The sequence below is a fragment of the Typopeltis vanoorti genome, chromosome 23, assembly GCF_054136105.1.
Source record: "Typopeltis vanoorti isolate ZY-2024b chromosome 23, IOZ_Tvanoo_1.0, whole genome shotgun sequence".
NCBI classification, from domain to species: domain Eukaryota; kingdom Metazoa; phylum Arthropoda; class Arachnida; order Uropygi; family Thelyphonidae; genus Typopeltis; species Typopeltis vanoorti.
The window spans coordinates 41,364,213-41,384,352 of record NC_143571.1 but is presented as its reverse complement, the minus strand read 5'-3'; the positions used below and the strand labels follow the sequence as shown (position 1 = coordinate 41,384,352).

Below are 20,140 nucleotides of genomic sequence, written 5' to 3'. Positions count from 1 at the left end.
AATCCTTTTTCAGATTTTTTCTCTCTCTATTCAAGTCATTTGTACCCACCACTACCACTAATTCTGATACCTCTTCTTTCCTTCTGTGCAAAACATCTGCTATTTGCTTTATTGTACCACCCGTAAAACATATCTTGTGAACTTAATTTTTTACCACACTTTCAATGATTGAGTCACCATATTTTTTACCATACCTTTAATGATTGAGTCATGCTTTAGCAGCCCTCTCATCTTTAGATACTTGCATCTTCTTAACCTCCATATCATTTACATCAGTTATGCTCTTCTTTAAGTGTTCAACTTCCTCTTCCATACATTTAATCTCTTCCTTTTCATTAACTCTTACCTAAGCTCTTCTACATCACTATTATAATTACCGTTGCAAGCACTTCCATCCATTTTCTGATTATTCTTGGTAACACCATTCTCATTTTTGGAACATCCTAGCCTTTCATCACGCTTCTCTCATACCATAAAGCACTCCTTTTTATTGTTCAATCTAACACTCCATCAAACACTTCTGCGCTGCTGACATAAGCTTCTTGGCTGCCAAAGCCACCATTTTTGTAATGTTAGTGTCATCTCCACGTTAATCAAAATAACAACCGAAGTGAACACTTTTAGAACCATAATATCACAGTACAATGATTATATCTAGTCTGGCTATCACACAAAGCATTATTGACCTTTTTTAGTTATAGTACGCTCACAGATGCAAGCCCCTTCGACGCTTCTGCTCATATCAAAAGAAGGAGAATCCATTCTGATAACAGGGTAATCAATCGCTATTGTGGGACGAGTTGTTTATTATTACACAGTGGAAAATTAACTTCTCTTTTATGATCATTATAATTTTTAAAGTGGTAACTATTTTGCTTGTTTAACAGTTTTACATATAAAGCATGTGATTTCGCGTGTTCGTGACCAATTCGTACATCTGCCAACGACAGCTCTCTTCTGTGGTCGGACTATATCTTACATTAGCCACTCAGGTGACAGACACTCTTTAGAATTGTTTGTTATTGTTTAGTTGCCATTCTCTGATCTTGTGCTGATGATGTGTATCATACTTAAGTGAAAATTCCACATTAATAAAGTTTTTTGTTTTCTCTCAGTTTTTATAATTCTTTTCATTACTTTTGAGATTTGAGGATGGTGAGTTGCGATTCTTTCATGACTGATTTTTATCTCACTTTTTTAAGGGCATACCAGATGAAGGATTGTTTCTGTTCTGTTAGGTAGATGTCAGATAAGTATGTCAGCTCATGCAGATGATAAAAAATAGATGCTTATTCTGGAGAACAAGCTTTAGCACAGTGGGATGCCTTTGAAACCAGGGAATCTGTCTAGTAGAAGAACAGAGGAGGCATGCAGTGAGCAGTTTATGATTTAGTGGAATCAGATTTGCCTTGGTTGTCTGTACCAGGGTTGGAGTAAATGACTAATTCTAAGAGGTCTGCTTCATCTGAAAGTGATATTACCACTGTACCATTAAGTGATGTTACCATTGTGCTATCAGGACGTGAGAGAGAGGTAGAAATACAGGAGGACTAAATTTCTGCCTATGTGCATTAGTAGTGATAGACCATAAATGTTGTCATCTGCTGCTTGAGCAAAAGGCAAGTTATTTGCATTCAGAACTTACAAAGCACTGGATTTGTTGATGATGATTTTTGCAATTTTTGTTCGCTTTAGTGTAGGCTGACTGAAAAGCTTGGATTTTTTAACTTGAGCCATTGAAGTCTATGCTTAAGTGTTACCATGACAATAAACATTAAACAACTGAGATTCCAAATTAACAAATATGAGATGTTATATTCAGAGAGATGTCTAGGTAGTTCTGTGGAAATGGCATTTGCTACCATAGTGCTAGGTCACTAAAAGAAAGAACTTTATAAGTTCTTATTCTGGACCACCTCCTCCTCTGGAATTTGAGTTTCTAACCCTGTGACTCAAGAAGGCAATTGATAGGATAGGACTCACATGTTCTGCTGCCATAAACTACAAGGCAGCAACACTTGACTACCATATTCTCCTTCTCAGATGACTGAATGATTCGTCACGTTTCAAATAACATTAGGAATCAGTATCACTGATTGTTAATGTTATTTGACTGACAATCGATGTTCAAAAAAAAGGTTGTTAGAGCTAAAATGGCCAGGTATTTGGTAATATAAGGGATTAGTACATTATATATATATATATATATATATATTAGGGGGGGGGTTTGTATTTATCACCTTGTTATAGTAGATAAGTAAGTTAGTAAAACATGATTTCCCTTTAACAAACCTATGCTGATAACCACATAGGTTTGTTACAGGTTGACAGCAGAGAATACTGCGGTTCATTCCATAGGCCTGCTTTCATTTTGGTTACTCGTCTCTGGATCCTCTCCACCTCTCAAGAAGAAACCCTGGCACCCAAATTTGGGCACAGTAGTCTAGGTGGTGTCTTATCAAGGCTCGCTACAGAGGAACAATAACCTGTTTGTCTCGGCTCGTCAAAGTATTTTTTAGCAACCAAGTGATTTGATGAGCTGATTTAGCCACTTTTGCGATGTGCCCCCTAAACTTCAACTCCCTATCCACCAACACTCCCAAATCCCTGGCCTCTTCAATCTCCTGCAGTACAGTTCCACCAATGCGGTATACTGCTGCTAATCTTTTCACCCCAAAATGCATAACCTTACATTTTGTCACATTAAATTGACAATTATTCTCCTTAGCCCAGCCCTCCAAACTATCCAAATCATCCAAAACATGCATTCACTATTGCTCTAACCAACTTTGCATCATCATCAAACAAATGAACAGTTCCTCTCAGATTCTTTCCTATATCGTTAATGAACAAATTAAACAGTAGTGTTCCAAGAACAGAACCCTGTGGCACACCACTTATCAGGACGTCTTTTGGACTCTACTCCTGAATAAAACCACTCTCTGATATCAAATATGTAAAAGTAACTAATCAAAGTAATGGGAAGTTTTATGTAAAATATGTAAAATAAATATTATGAAGGTGAAAAAAAGTTCTGGAGCTATCGAAGAAGTTTAGAAATGGGAGGAATGTTCTGTAAAAGGGATTGGATATGAAAAAGTTAACATAAAAACTGATAAAGATAAAGATATTCTGGATGTGGTATAATTAGTTTGGAATGCAGTTAGTTGGGATAAGTGGTGAGAGTGGTGGAAAATATTGAAGATTAGTGTAGAAAAGCCATCAAATGATGGCTTTTCTACCTCAAATATGGAAAGTTAGCTTGAGTAGATGATATTTGCCCAGAAATACTGAAATGTGGAGGTATAAAGGTTTTACAGTGGTTACACTACATAATTCCAAAGACTTAGAAGGTTGAATTTCATATGTTTTTATGCAAATTCCACCAACAAAAGGATGGGATTCACATGTTTTTGTTTTAACTGACAATCTTGGTTTGGTTCAAGGAGGGACCTAGTTGAGATGGTTATGGGCATATATGTTATTATCAGTATACAAATTTTGTATACTGATAATATACAAAATTTGATACATTAAATACTGAGTAAGGTATTTAATACCTTACTCAGTATTAAATGTGAGTAAGGTGACTTTGGGAAGTTTAAGAGTCATTTTTGTTGAGGGGTTAGGATGATGAATGTGGACTTCACAGCTTTCCTCCAATGAATTGTTTGTAGTAGATGGTATAACTTGCAAGCCTTTCAGAAGTCACCTTGAGTATCATGTACTTGAGCATTTTACAAGGATTCAGAAGTAGTGGCTGTGGTTGGGCAAGGGATTGGTTGTTTTTTATTCTAAACATAAAATAGGCTATGATGCCATAAGGCTTTTGCTGGTGCAAAATATGGACAGTTGTATTTAACATTAAAAATATTATTTCCTTGTGCGGTATTAAAACTTAATATTATCTGTAGTTTGTTTTTATCTAAAAATTTGCTATTGATACTTCTGCTTTCTTTTTACATTAGCATGCCATGTTGGTAAATATGGACCAATGTGTGAAAACTCCTGTATTTGTAAGAACGGTGCTCTTTGCGATCCTGTAACTGGAGCCTGTACTTGTAAGCCAGGTAAATTTTGCACATTTTATTAATTTGAAGTATATTAATTTATTCCTTCCTTATCTAGAAGATTTATTGCAACAAAAAAAACATTCTTATACAACTATGTCCCACAAGACATTTATTTTTGAAATGCTGAGACTTTTTCTATTTTTAGTGTGGCACTGTCAGCTTACAAGAAAGGTTTGCTCATCTGGTTTTTTTTATAAATAGCTATCTCAAATGCAAGATGCTTTTCAACCTATAGAACATTAATACCATGGACATGTATCAATTTTCTATAAGTTTTCAAATGTAATGGTAATTAGGTTTGAACACCTGCAGATTGAATTAGGCAGTACATCAGAATGAAGGTTGTTCCAGAAGACAAATGTAGAAGGAATGAAAGAAAAAATTGTCATCTGAGTTTGGCATTAAACTGGTAAGGGTCGGTTGCAGATATCATACTGGTTTTTAACAGCTTTAATCAAGCATGTGGATGGCTAATGCCAATGCTGATGATCAACAAAGCAAGTGGAAATATTAGAAAATGCATTTGTCATTTAATTTTGGATGTTAATTGATATTTTAGTTAAAATAGAAATGGGTCACTTATGTAAATTGTATTTTCTTTAAAATTTTACAGGCTTGACTAAAGCCTGTAAAATGTATACTGCTCACTAAAGTATTTTAGTGAGCAGTATACAAAAAAAATGTATTGTCACTCATTTGTAAATGAGTGATATATTTTTTAAAAATTTTAATTTTTAATTTTTTAAAATTTTATTCCTTCCTTATCTAGATTTGTTGCAACAAAAAATATTCTTATACAACTATGTCAGCTTAAAGAGAGTTTTTAGTTTTACAATTGTTTCATTCATGAATTTTGTAAAAATGTCTACAGATGAATCAGGGGATGATTACTTTAGCTGATGAATGGCCTGCAAAAACAACTTGTTTTTGTTCAGGAGGAAACAAGGTTCTGATTGATGGCTGAGAAGAATTTCCTTGTTATCTGATGTCTTTTTATTCTTCTTCTTCATTCTTCTGTTCTTTGGTTGTTTTGTCTCTCTTGCATGCTACACAGTTTCAAAATGTGAGATCCTGTATTTTGTTCACTTAGAGTCACAGCTTCCCAGTTATTATATTGATGTTACATTTCATTATATTTGCCTTGGAGCATTTCTTTAACCCCTCTTTATTTCTGAGAAGATCTGTTTTGTGAGACTGGTATCTGCCGTAACGGTGCTTTATGACAAACGATACTAAATTAAAATAATTTATTGAACTTATCAATATATTGTTGGATTCCTCATCAGCATTTTCACAGCACAATTTACAAGTGTGATAAACATGTGACACTTATTTAGATTATTGTAGATACAGTTCAAGTTGTGATTGAATGGATGTGTGATTTAAAAGTGGCATCGATTATATTTGCAGATTTATATTTATAATTTAAATATATTTAAATTTATATTTAAATATAAATATTATATTTATATGTACTTTAGCAATTTTTACTAAATTACCTTGAAGGAATAGGAATAGTTTTGCTGTGATCATTTGTTGGTTGCAGGTGTGATGATAGAGGTGGGGGAGGATGCCATAATTTGTCTGTTTATAGGTGATAGTAGCCATTAGCTAAAAATGCAAGATGTGTGAGTTCAGTAGCAAGAGCTATCATTTGAACAAATTGCTCTGGCTCTCTGTGTAAATGTTTTTTTTGAGGATGCTGTTGAAATGGGTGGTGATGCAACTGTTTATGCTATTGTTTCTTAACTGTTTCCATTATGAAACAGTTGTTTAGAGACAACTTTAGGAGATACATTAAGAGACATATGTTTTCATTGAAGTAAGAGAGCATGTTCATTTGCTTTGCTGTAAAGGCTTTGAATGGCAGGATCCTTAGGTTAGAAAAATTGATCTGCACCCCATTGTGTAGAGCAGGGGTTCTCAACCTTTTCCAGTGGTATACCACTATATTTAATTCAGGATATTAGATGTACCAGTTAGCAAATTTATTCTGGAAAAGCTTGATTTGTTGGTCCCAGGGGCAAAATAAGCATTTCTCTACAATACTAATGATTTATTTAGTTATTTATTATTTTATTCAGATATTTATTGGAGAAACAGATACTTTTTGAATCTATTCAATGGATTGTTCTATAAAATGTGCAATTTTTAAAAATTAAAATAATAATGAGTGAATACATAAACAAATTTTGACAAACACATATTCCTGATAATCGTTCTCCAGTTTTCAAATAAACTTAGTCAGTACAAGCTATAAATGTAACATATTTTTAATTACAGAACTCACATTCTTGTTTCAATGTGAAGGTTGTGCTTGTTTAGCTTCTTATTATCTGGTTTCAGTTGACTTAATTTGAGTCTTAAATCGGGTTCAACATTCAACTTATTCCTGTACTCTTGTTTTTGGTATAAATGAGAGAAGAAAACCCACATTCACAAAAGTAAGTAGTTGCAAACACCATCAGAAATTTTACAGCTTTTTCTGAGATCATTGGATATTCATTTCTTCTTGCCAACCAGAAGTCTGTTAAATCCATCCTCTTGATTATTTGCCTGAGACTTCCATTGCAGGAGAACTTGATCAGTTCATCTTTCTCAGAAGAAGTTAATGTTTCTGCTAAGGTGTCTTCAATAGACAACTGCTCTCTAATCCAAAATTCTGAAGCCATGTTTTCAGGGAAGTATTCCTTGAAATCTGTGATTAGACTCCCAAGATGCTTCTTTATATTCACTGCCGGTTCACTATGAAGAAAAATTTCATTATCAGTTAAGAAAGCATCCAACAGTCAAAAGGAACACTTGTTTCCAGTATCCATTTCTTTAATGATGAAACCAAATTTTTTCCTAAGAGCTACAGTTTTATCATGTACCAAGAATAAGGAAATTTGTGCACCCTGCAAGTTCATGTTCAGCTGGTTGAGGTGGCAAAATAAATCTGCCAGGTAAGCCAATCAGGCTCAGACTTGAATTATTTCATCAGTGAAATAATTCAAGTCTGAGTCTGAGGATTTGTTAGAGAGAAAAATCCGCACTTCTGAACGAAGTTCAAACAGGCAGCTCAATACATTTCCCCTCGACAGCCACTTACATTCGGTGTGAAGTAAAAGAGAATCATGTTCAGCACCCATTTCATTGCACAAAATGGAAAATAGTTGTGAATTCATAGCTCTGGACTTAATGAAGTTAACAATTCTCACACTTTCATTCAAAACTGTCTTTAGAGCAACAGGCATAATTCTTGCAGCTAAAACCTCGTGATGAATGCTACAATGTACAAATTTTGCTTGTGGGGCTACTATTTTAATTTTTGCAACAATGTGTTTCCCAACCATTGCACGTGCTCCATTAGAACAAACACCAAGACATTTATTTCATTCTATATCATTCATTTTCATAAATTAGTCTAATTTTGAAAATATTTCATTTGAGGTTGTTCGAGCAGGCAGTGGTTCACAAAACAAGAACTCTTCCTTCACTGTTTTCCCATCTATAAATCTTATATATGTAAGATGGACCATGCTGGTAATGTCAGTAGTAGTTTCATCCAATTGTATGGAAAAATATTTTTACTAGCCTGAACTTTTATTGTTAACTGCTCCTTAACATTTGAAGACAAATCTCAAATTCTTCGTGATATGCTGTCATTGGATAATGGAATCATTGCAAGTTATTTTGCTGCTTTTTCCCCCAAAATTATTCTAACCATACTTGTAGCGGCTGTTAATATTAATGACTGATCGTGTGAGGTTTTCCTGCCTTAGCTATTCTTAAATTGACTTCATATGATGCCTCCAGAGCCTTCGTGTTAAATCCTGAAAATTTGGATATTTGTTTTTTCCTTGCTGACAAATTGGACAGTTTTCTCTAGAAATATTCCAAAGATTAGTGTTTCAAAACGACGTTTAAGAAGGGAAAGCTTCATCAAATGTTTTGATAGCATTTCATAACAAATCACACACTGGGGAACAGGTGCAGTTTCTTCTCCAATATATGTGAAATCATATGATAATAACTAAGATTATATTTACTTTGTGCTGTATGGGGCTTTTTGTTGCATTCTTGTACAATGATGTACTCCGTTAGTTGGTTAGGATTCGAATTAATTGCTTCTGGCAGAGAAGAATTGTTTCTCCCCTTTGATCTTTTTGAGGACCCGCTCGTTAACGAGCAGGTCCTCAAAAAATCATATTCCTTATTCATGTTCCGGTTTCTATCCTCTGGCACAAACCACATATAAATATGACAATTTCACACATAAAATATCACATTCAAAGACAATAATCTAACACCACTACTTTCTTAACTAACTGTGGCTAAACAAATGACAACGGACAAACTGTTTCCCATTGTTGTCCGATCAAATATATTCGAGTTACCTTTTGTCATTGTCGTTTGATTAATACTTATTAAATTCGAATTGAACTTCCGTATTATTTTTATATATTATACAAACGTTTTTAATGATAATGTAAAATCTAATTGTTTTCATTTAGTTGCATGAAATATTTTAAGTAGAACTGTTAAATATTTGTGCATATGTTTTTAAATTCTCAACTCATGTTGCAAGTAAAAAAATATGTTAATTTACCTTTTATTTTATACTCTGTTTTCGTACCACCAGTGGTACATATACCATAGGTTGAGAATCCCTGCTGCAAAGGATAGAGTGCAAAGAATATTCAATACTCTTTTGCACTTTTCTCTTAGTTGAATGTCTGCAGGGAATGTAAGCTTTATGTCAAAAATGAGTCCCAAAAACTTAGCCTCTGTTGCCACTAGGACAATAATTTGTTCCATCCCTTAACTCTTGGTCCAAAGTGAAGAGTACATTTTTCACAGAAGTGTATCAAACTCTTTTTTTATCCTTAAAACATGAATCCAGTATCAAGAGCCTACACCCAAATATGATTGATTGCTTGTTGAAGTTATCTTTAGGATGCAGTACTTACAAGTGTGTAACACAAATGACCCTTGTGTTATAATAATGACAAGTAAATTGTGAAGCTTACTGTGGGATAAGTTGTGCAGTGATTGAGTTTACTTTGGAAAAGCACCTGCTCTTTACACCGCACAAAAACCTGGTACGAAAGGAAATTTAAGGAAGCCTGCGAAATCCTGATAAACCACCCAAATATCAACAACAAAGATAGCATGAAAATTCCAAGGATCTGGATGGCACACATTCAGCCTACCTGATATATAAGATCCAGCATAAGTCAGGACTCTAGCCAATCTACAGCTAGTATTAGAAACCATTCCATACCAACTGGCTGGAATGTACATGATGTTAATATATATATATATATATATATATAGATAGATATTTGTTGTGCCCAATGTATTTCTACAACCAATAGATAACACATAATAGGACTTTAGCGTTGATGTATTATTTTTTAATATTTTTTATTTTATTTTATTTTTTTTTCACTAGAGGTCAGGCCAACAATTGTTGTAGTGGTTGGTCAGTGTCTTTAACAAACCAGCTTGATTGTAGCGTAGCTTGTTTTCTGTGTATAGTTGTATGCTCCAGAAGATGACCTTGACATAAAGGTCGAAACGTCGAATGTATATTTTAGTTATATTAAACTAAAGTTTTTATTCAAACACAGTAGTTGTGTCCATAATTTTCAAAAAATGCACTGCTGTAGAGTAAGATGACCTTTTCTTTTTCATTTGTATCTTATGGCGGGTGTCCATGGCATGGTCAGCAAGTCTTGGGCGACTATAGTGGTGGAATGTAGTCTTTGTGTAGTGAAATTCTTATGTTGGCTGTCCTTCCTGTTTGGCTATAGTGGGACAGCTTAAAGCTGCCTGGTACCTGGTAGATGCCTAACGGGAATCAAACGCAGACCTTTTCCAATTGAAGGTCGCAATGTACCGTCGTCCTTCCAATTGCGCTACAGAGGCAATCAAATATAGAAAGACTATTTTTATATCTGGCCGATTTCTAGATTAATCACGTGTATCAATTACTCGGACAAAGGGTTTACCTTTTGTTATGGACAAATTCCTTTGTGATTACTGTCCGAGATTGTCTTCCGATCAAATACTGGCAAATGTATTTGTTACGCTGCACAAGCTAATATCTTTAGGTTAGAAAGAATTCTTGACCAGGGAAACTCTCTCAGATAATTTACAGAGGTGAAGAATCTAACACTTACTCTTAGCACTGAAATTCTCAATGTCAACTATGTTTAATATCGTTTGCAATCATGGCTTTTAAACATCTATTCTACTCTGCTTAGGTTCCATTTTTATGAGTGGTAATTTGAATTCATTCTCAGGCTAATGTCAGGTACAAAACATAAAACACATTTATTGAGATCTTAAGGTTATACATTTACATTCATGCACTCAGTCAATATTATGTTATTCTAAAGTAAAGAACTAGTTAAACCAACTAAACACAAATGGAGACAATCATTAGCTCCTTCTTTAAGATCAAGCATTAAACTACACATTATACAAGTCTTAAATTTCATCCATTCAGTTCTCTTCTAAATTACATTAGTTATTCACATAAAAGATTGGTTCAGTGCATGGCATGTAAAACTGCAAGGGCTGGATATTGATAGTGCATGGGAGGTGGTTAAGAAGTGTTTGCAGGAGGCATTGGCTGACTGTATACCTAGAGTCCGAATAATAAATCAAGTAGGGGTTAAATGGATGAATAACACCATTAAGCTTGAGCTGCATAAAAAGAAACAATTGTGGAGGGAATTTAAGGAGAAAGGTGACTGGCAGGCACATGAATGGTATAAAGCACAGGACAGAAGGGTAACGAGTGTGGTAAGAAAAGCTAAAGCGGATTATGAAAGAACATTAGCCATGCAGGCTAAAGATAATCCCAAACAGTTTTTTCGATATATCGCAAGTAAAAGAAAAAACGTATATGGCAGAATTATTTTAAAGAATGCCGATGGTAGGGAGGTAACAGAATCAGTTGATATAGTGGAATTATTGAGCGAGCACTTTGCAAGAGTATATCATCCAGGTGGTGACATTGCAGTAATGAATGAATCAATTGCTTATACGGGAATTGTGGTGAATGAAGTGGAGGTGAATAGTCTATTACAAAACCTCGATATCAATACATCTGTGGGATTGGATGGTATACCAGCTCATGTCGTACGTGAAGCAGCTAAAGAATTGTCAGTGCCCTTGACTATTTTGTTTAATTTGGGTCTCGGGTCTGGATTAGTCCCGAGGGGGGTGGAAAGAGGGGAAAATAGTTCCACTGCATAAAGGAGGTTCCAAGACTGCTGTTGTAAATTACCGATTGATCAGCATATCAGGAATCGTTGTCAAGGTCTTGGAGTCTAGGAAAACACAGGATTGGATAGATGAAAATGGAATACTGTATGGGGGACAGCATGGTTTTGTGAAGAGGAGATCATGCCTCAGTAACTTGCTCACGTTTTATAACACAGTGACGGGTAATGGGTTTACAGTGATTCTACTGGACCTTGCTAAGGCCTTTGACAGGATACCACATGGAATTCTAATCAGTAAACTGCAGCATATGGGAATGGATAGGAGGGTGGTTGATGGAGAGACAGTAGTAGTTCAAAAGACGGCCTGTGATTAGTGGTGTGCTGCAGGGTTCTGTTCTTGAACCACTGCTGTTTAATTTGTTCATTAACGATATAGGGAAGGATCTTAGAGGAATGGTTCATTTGTTCGCTGATGATGCTAAGTTGAGTAGGGCAATAGTGAATGCAGAAGATGTCAAAATTTTGCAGGATGATTTGGATAGATTGGAGGTATGGGCTAAGGAGAATGGATGTCAATTTAATGTGGCAAAGTGTAGGGTTATGCATTTTGGGGTGAAAAGATTAGCAGCAGTATATATCGCATTGTGGAACCGTACTCCAGGAGATTGACGAGACCAGGGATTTGGGAGTGTTGGCGGATAGGAAATTGAAGTTTAGGAGGCACATCACAAAAGTGGCTAAATCAGCTGAACAATAAACAGGTTGTTGTTCCTCTGTATTGAGCCTTTGATAAGAACCCATCTAGACTACTGTGCCCAGATATGGGTGCCAGGGTTTCTTCTTGATGGGGAGGAGGCTGAGAGGATCCAGAGGCGAGTGACCAAGATGATAGCAGGTCTGTGGAACGAACCTTATGAGAACAGGTTGAAGATTTGTTGGTTGCAGAAATTGGTCGATAGGCAGAAAAGGGGTGATATGATTGAGACATTCAAATTACTGAAGGGTTTCTATAAGATTAATTCAGAAGATATTTTTGAGAATAGGACTGGTGGTGGGAGGACTAGGGGCCATACATGGAAGCTGGGCAGGAGTATGGTTAGCAAGGGTGTTAGAGCTAGGTTTTTTACTTGGAGAATGGTGAATGAGTGGAATAAGCTGCCAGAGTCTGTTGTGGGTGCCATGACTGTGAATGAGTTCAAGGCAAGGTATGTGTGAATATCGAATAGTTGTTCTTGACATGATGTTAGGGCTTCCCTCGATGAGTCTATCGACTCCTTGGAGTTGCCTGTTATAATAATAATAATAATAAATACCTGTCACAAATCATCTATAAACTTTCTCTAACAAACTGCTCAGTGGAGTTAAGCCACTGCTATCATCGATAATCACGTAAAAGTTCTATACTACATTGTCCTTGCTCACTATCTATATAACATTTCTTCACTCTAATTGGGAAAGGAATAACAAAATTCTGTACGTTACCAGCTCTTGGGAAGATTAACAGATCCGTCACTTAATTCACATTTTCATCTTACACAGCCCAATCCTCCTTCCTTGAATTTGGGGTCAGAACATACCCGCATGGCCTTTATCCACGTGGTTACTCATAGAGGTCATCCTACTTGGCTTTCCTGAACGTCTGACGATATGCCCATATCTGTCTGGCTCCATTGCCGCTTGTTCTCATCAGATCTGCTGGTTCATCTGTTTCATCCCGAAATGATAGCTGATCTGGGCGCTGGAACTGCCGGTGCCGATATCTAACATCTCAGGGTGATTCGGAATCCATCAGGAGGCGAGAGTGAGGTCCAACGTCCAACCACGTAAAACACCCAGAAAAGGTCAGGAGAACAAGACAAAAAGCCTCGAGAGAGGGGAGCAAACGCCTTTTATTCTGCACCTTTGGCGCCCTCTTTTACTGCCACGTTATTCCGCACGGCACTCGTGTCCTTTGCCCGCGAGATGATCTGGTATACCGCATCTCCTCGTGTAGCGTCTTCTGGTAAAATGAGCTAGAGCCGCTTTCCATGTAAATGCTTATGCCTCAAGCCAAACGTTCACCCGTGAACTTTGGACTTTTGTTTACATCTTGATAAACATATCATTTCACATAGAATATAGTTACATTTTATGTTACTTTTATAGTTACATTTTACAAACTGGAAGTCTTTACTTAGATTTGAATAAATAAGTTTTCTTTTATAATTCTACATTTAAGATATTTATAGCCCTATTTACAATCCTTTTGTTTGCTCCTTGTTGATATTTTAGACTTGTTAAATCTTGAATGAATTAATTTTTCAATAAATTCTCCCATTCAAGATGTAACAGTAAGATATTAATCCTATGGCAGATAGACTAATGTTACTTGTCAAAATGTTAATTATGCCTCTACCATCAAAATTAGAAAATAGACTACTGATTTTAATTAAAGTTGGCATACTGGATCATCTGATTTGCTTCACTCAGTTTCTTTCTTTCAGCTTATGCATTAATACTTTTCCTCGTAAATTGTGTCATTACCTCTGATACTCTTCTTGAAGTAATTTATTAAAATGCTCCATTAAAAATGATAGTTGTCTTTATTGGGGGGGGGATTTGCAAAAAATAGGCTTTTAAATCCTAATTCAATTATAATGAAAGACTGAAATTATTGGGATTTTTTCACATGCTGATTAACTTCCTTTATATTCAATTCTGTTAATAATACTTTTGTTATTATATTAGGATGGCAAGGACAAGACTGTGGAAGTGTGTGTGACGAAGGTTTTTATGGATATAAGTGTGAACAGGTATGTCGTTGTGAAAATGGTGCCTCATGTAATCCCATTTCTGGTGCCTGCAAATGTGCAGCTGGTTATCGTGGTCCTTTGTAAGTAGTTTTGCATTTATGTTTCAACCAAAATTAAAATTTATTTTCTAATAATATGGATTAAAATAAAAAAAAATTAAGTAACAGTTATTTATTACATTATCAGTTAATGAAAGGGCATCCTTCCCTTCCCATACCATCCCCTCTCCTTATGTGTCATCTCCTGTCCAGGAGGTTGCATGATGTAACTCATGATTGACTATAGGCATAACAACAATCAGTATAAATTTTATCAGTATAAGGACCCTATCTCTTCCACATATCGTTGTAAGTATTCATGGTTGTGAATCTGTGTGTGTGTGTGTGTGTGTTCACATGGCCAGTTTGCCTGTTCTGGGGGATGGAAAAAACCCAAGCTTCCAGGTGGAAAAAACCTTATCTCCATATGAGACTGGCTAACTCACCTTTAGTTGAAAGAGACCAGATAAAGGTTCCTCACGTCATGGATGAGATTTGAACCCAGATCTTTCCAGCCAAAAGGTTTCATCTATACCAACTGAGCTATAAAGGTCTTACCATACCACACACACATACACATACATTTATTATTATTATTAAAATACAGTGATATCCTGCAACCTTCATAGAATGGATGAGTTCCATCAAAACTTTTTATAGAAAAATGTTGAAGGTGAAATATTTTTTGTTTGTTATGAAATGAATTGCTGAGCAGAATTAGAATCCACTCTGTTATAGATTAGTCAAGGTCCATCAGAACTGATGGATTTCTGTCTCATTTCAGTGTGTGTATTTCTCTTTATATTATTATTAATGAGCAAGGAAATAATTTTTGTGCAGTGAATGTTTTCATTTCAATTTCTGTTTGAATGTGCGATCTTGGATTTAATTATATATATATATGTGTGTATATATATATATTTTTTTTTAAGAAAATCAGTTTTTTTTTTTTTTTTAATTTTTTTATCCTCAGGGACCATCCTTCTGTAACCACATTCTCATCATTTGTGAAGACATTGGCAAAAAAAATTTTTTTTTTGACTGACTCATAAACAGCAGAGAGAAAATAAAAGTGGGAGAATTTAAAGAGCTGATTCAGATGGGAGAGGAAATGGATCTCTCACTTAAAAGTCAAAAATTTTTATTCATTACCTAGTGTGAGATCACTGCTCCACTCAAGTTATCTCGAATTACGACCCAGATTGAACTCCAGGTTGGAGAAGAGCTCTCATAATCCCCCATCTATATATAAAAAAAAGGAAAACAAAACTGAATGTGAGAATATAGAGGAATTTTCCTACTGAGTGTTCCAGATAAGATTTATGCCAACATACTTGAGAAGAGGCTAAGAAAAATAATTTATGACATACTGAAAAAACAACAAGTTTGGATCCCGATAAGAGTTGCTGGGATCAGATTTTAACTTTAAAACAGATAGTTGAGAAATCATGGGAATATCACAGGAATTTGTATTTAAGTTTTGTAGATCTGGAAAAGGCTTATGACAGGTTTGAAGAGAAGAGCTGTTCAAAGGAATAGAATTATATTATGGAAATGGGACATTGTATCAAGAGTTACACAGTCTATTAAATTGTTAAGTCAGCAGCCAGATGAAGACCATTTGGAAAATACAATAAAAATTTTAAAGAAAACATACCCGTCTGTCTAAAAAGAAAAGCATGTGAACAATTCATCATACCAGCTATGACATATAGAACAGAAACTTGGAGCACCACAAGAATACTGGAAAACCAATTAGCAGCTGCACAGAGAAACATGGAAAGATCAGTGTTAGACATAAAAAGAATAGATAAAGTTAAAAACATAGATATCAGAAAAAAAAAACAAGATCAGAAGATATCATTAAAGAAATAAAAATGAAAAAATGGAGATAGGCAGGACATCGCAAGACAGGGAGACAACGACCGCTAGACAAAAATTTGAATTTGTACAGAATTTTAATGGCAAGCACGAGAAGGTTCAGAGATTCAAGAAGACCTGGCAGGCCATCAACAAGGTGGAGAGATGAACTACATCATTCAATTGCAAACGACTGGAGATTATGGATCAGAGAAAGAGAAAGGCGGAAAAATATGAAGAAGATCGTCCAGCAGTGGACAGATAAGGATTGATGGTTAGTCAAAAAAATCATGGCAATTTCTTTGTTGATCTCAAAAATGATAAGGTACCGAAGAAAACTGTTCAAAGTATGAAGTAAAGATGCAAAGCAATATGCATTTTATATGTAAGTCGAATAGGCAGTTAGAATTGAAATATATACAGCAAGATGGTTTGATGTAGTCTTATAGAAAGAGATGATGCATAGCAAAAGGCTTAGGTGTTGTTGATTATTCATATTAGTGCTTCAACACGAAAAGATGGAAAAATTAATTTATCAAACTACTAATATTTTGCTGGTTTTTCTATGAAAAATGATCTTATACCTTATCTGTCTCTTTCTAATATGAAAAAGTATTACGTTATCATCCTAGCTATTCTTTGAACTGTTTTACCCATTTTTGCAATATGTCTTCTGAACTTCAGCTTCCAGCTCACCATCACCATTACGTTCCTACAGTGCAATTTCATCAGTATAATTATGCTGTAATCTATCCAACTAAGTACAAAACCTTCCAGGTTGCTGTATATTAAACTAGCAACCATTATCCTTTGTCCACTGTGTTCAGATCATCCTACAGGATTTTTATATCATTGTGATTAACTATCGCAACTCCAATTTAACATCATTGGCAAGCAGCTGAATATTCCTCACCCCATATTATTAATATGATATGGGGTGGGAAATATATAAACAAGCAAGCAGCAGACCAAGAACAGAAAACACTCTTGCACACAACTGGTCACCTATTGTTCTCTTTGGTACATCTCACACCTTGTGTGAGATGTACCTAACCTAACCTAACCAAAGAGAACAATAGGTGATGATGTACTGTGTCATCATCATCATTAATTTCCTGATATGTGTTCCCGGGAGGGTAAGGTTTATAGGACATGATTAAGATTACACTATTACCTTTCTGCTAGTACACTGTTACCTATCACCTTCCCCCAGCACCACTTATCTCAACCTCCCAAACTACTCACTCTTCAACAACTTTTGCCCCTAAGGGTGGTGTCTGCACATACATCTGCTCAGACATACCTTGCCAGAGAGCACCTAACCTAGAATCACCCAACTTTGACCTCCTTTGGCTGAAAATATCCCTTTCCCACTCAGTTCAATTCATCTGTGGCCTCTATTGCTCCCCCATCATAACCAACCACCCTGAGCTCTTTAATTTCCTCTCCCTAAAAGTCAACTTTCTCCAATCCCACTTTCCCAACAGCGAAATCATCCTTCTAGGAGATTTTAATGTCCACAACACTAGCTGGCTTTCCTCCTCCGGTTGTACAGACTGTCCCACTTGGCACTATAACAGTGCCAAGTGGTACAGTCTCCGCAACTTCTATGTCGCATTCCTGTGGTTGGACTATTGCTTCTGGTCTTCCAACCCAAACATATGCACCGAGCTTATTACCAAAGTAATCCTCACTGGCATGAATACATGCATTCCAGACAACACTCTGAATCTTTTGGAGAACCCTGGTTCTCCAAAAGATGTGCCAAGGCTGTAGAGATAAAACACCAGACATACCGCAGCTGGTGGAAATCAAGAACCTCATTCTCCTTCAAAGCTTACACCGAAGCCCGTAATAGATGCAAAAAAACAATCAATGCTTCCAAAACAGAGTTCGAAAGAGCAAAAAGCAGGAAACTAACAGCCTGTCCAAACAGCAGCTGAGCCTTTTGGTCTCTTGCCAAAGCAATTGGCCGTAACTTCTGTCCACCACTATTCCCACCTCTATCACACTCTGATGGCTCTACTGCCTCATCACCCACAGAAAAAAAAAGCCAATCTTCTGGCCTCATACTTTGCTTCAAATGCATGCATAACTGATGATGGTAAATGTCCCCCCAACCATTCCAGACACCCAACATACAATGCTCCCTATATCCTTTTGCCAGGATGAAATCAGACAAATACTGTCCCAATTAGACACAAAAAGTCCCCTGGCCCCAATGGCATTTCTCCCAATTATTCTGAAAAATTGTGCTCCAGAACTGACCCCTATCCTATGTCACCTATATACTCTCTTACTCCACTGGAATCTATCCCACAAACTGGAAATTGGCCTATATTCAGCCCATTCCCAAGAAGGGTGACAAGTCACTACCATCCAATTACCACCCTATCTCGCTTACTTCAGTCCTGTCAAAGGTAATGGAAAAAATCATCAATTCCCACCTCCTACACTATCTTGAAGACACTCACCAAATAAATGACCACCAGTATGGATTCTGCCACTGCTGATCAACAGGAGATCTACTCACGTACATCACCCATCTCTGGACAAATGCTATGGAGAGGTTTGGTGAATCTCAAGTGGTTGCACTAGATATCTCCAAAGCCTTTGACCGGGTCTGGCACAAAGGCCTACTGGGCAAACTACCATCATTCGGTCTGACCCAGGACTTCTGTAGGTGGATTGCCATTTTCTGTCTGGACGCACACTGTGTGTGATGGTGGATGGCTCCCTATCCTCGCACCACTCAGTTAATGCTGGGGTTTCACAAGGTTCTGTCCTCTCACCAACCCTGTTCCTGCTGTACATCAATGACCTATTGCAATTGACCGCCAATCCAATACACAGTTTTGCAGATGACAGCACACTACACTCCTTGCTTGCATTCGATAAGCCTTACCCTACTCAACTGATCTCATCCTACAGAACATCAGCCACCACCACCCTCAACTCCGATCTTCAAGCCATCTTACAATGGGGTTCGGATAACCTCATAAATTTCAACGCCAGCAAAACCCAGTTCTGTACTATTTCCCATAAAAAAAGAACAACTTTTTCCCAGTATCCTTTTCTACGATACCCAAATTTCCAGACAGCCTGAGATCTCGCTCCTCGGAATCACCCTCACATCAAACCTCTCCTGTCACAAACATATCTCAAACATTGCGTCCTCAGCTTCAAAAAAACTAGGATTTCTCTTCCGCTCAAGACGTTACTTCACATCTGAACAGCTACTAACATTATACAAGTCACAAATTTGCCCAACTATTGAATACTGCTCCCACATATGGGGTGGGGCCCCTAAAAGCTCTCTCAAAATGCTTGACTCAATACAGAGGAGGGCAGTTAGACTTATCAATGATCCATCCCTTACCAACTCTCTCCCCCCACTTTCACACAGACGTTTGGTCTCTGCAGTAAGTATATTCTACAAATATTTCCATGGGAAATGCTCATTCGAAATAACATCAATAATTCCTCCGCTCAGTACTAATCTCATTGGAACACTTGCAGCTGCTGCACAACATCCCTTCACAGTACACCTAGAAACAAACAGAACAAATTTCTTTTCCTCTTCCTTCATCCCTGCAACTGCTGCACTGTGGAACAGTCTCCCACCTGCTGTGTTTCCCAACGAATACAATTTGATGTCATTCAAATCAAATGTAAACAAATTCTTCCTTTCCCAACCCACCACCCATATACGGTACTAATGTACTATAGGTTGACCAATCAACCTCCTGTGTATGTGGGCCCAACATATTAAAATAAAAAAAATTAAAAAAAATCTCCTATCAATAATTTTGCTCCTGTTCGGTGTATCACTTGTCACCATTCCAGTGTTGTCATATGTTATACTTCTCTCTTCTAGAGTACTTTTAAAAGTATTAGTCCACCTAGATGCTGGGTCTTTTTCCTCTCATCATAGCATCAAATGCCTGTTTTGCTGAGCCTATGTATAAGCTCTGCTCACACATACCTGAATTCTAACAATATCATATTCCTTCCAAATATCTTCATTTCTGATATGATTCTACCATTGATGCCATCTGTTCCTCTAATTTTTCTCTGAACTCTCATATCTGTAGTCTTAGATCAGCAGGTTAATTTCTAACCCAACTCTCTCTCAGATCCATAAGTGTTTTAGTGTT

The 20,140-nt window shown here is 36.5% G+C and overlaps 1 protein-coding gene across 2 annotated transcripts in view; it reads left to right on the top strand.

The window, feature by feature from the left end:
• LOC150093796 (uncharacterized) overlaps nucleotides 1–20,140 on the top strand; it is a 544,781-nt gene that overhangs the window by 165,426 nt on the left and 359,215 nt on the right. For both annotated transcript variants that reach the window (XM_090413179.1, XM_090413180.1), the window contains exons 6-7: nucleotides 3,969–4,070; nucleotides 14,021–14,165. In XM_090413179.1, coding sequence (XP_090269305.1) covers nucleotides 3,969–4,070; nucleotides 14,021–14,165 — 247 coding nt within the window. The remainder of the gene's footprint in view (nucleotides 1–3,968; nucleotides 4,071–14,020; nucleotides 14,166–20,140) is intronic.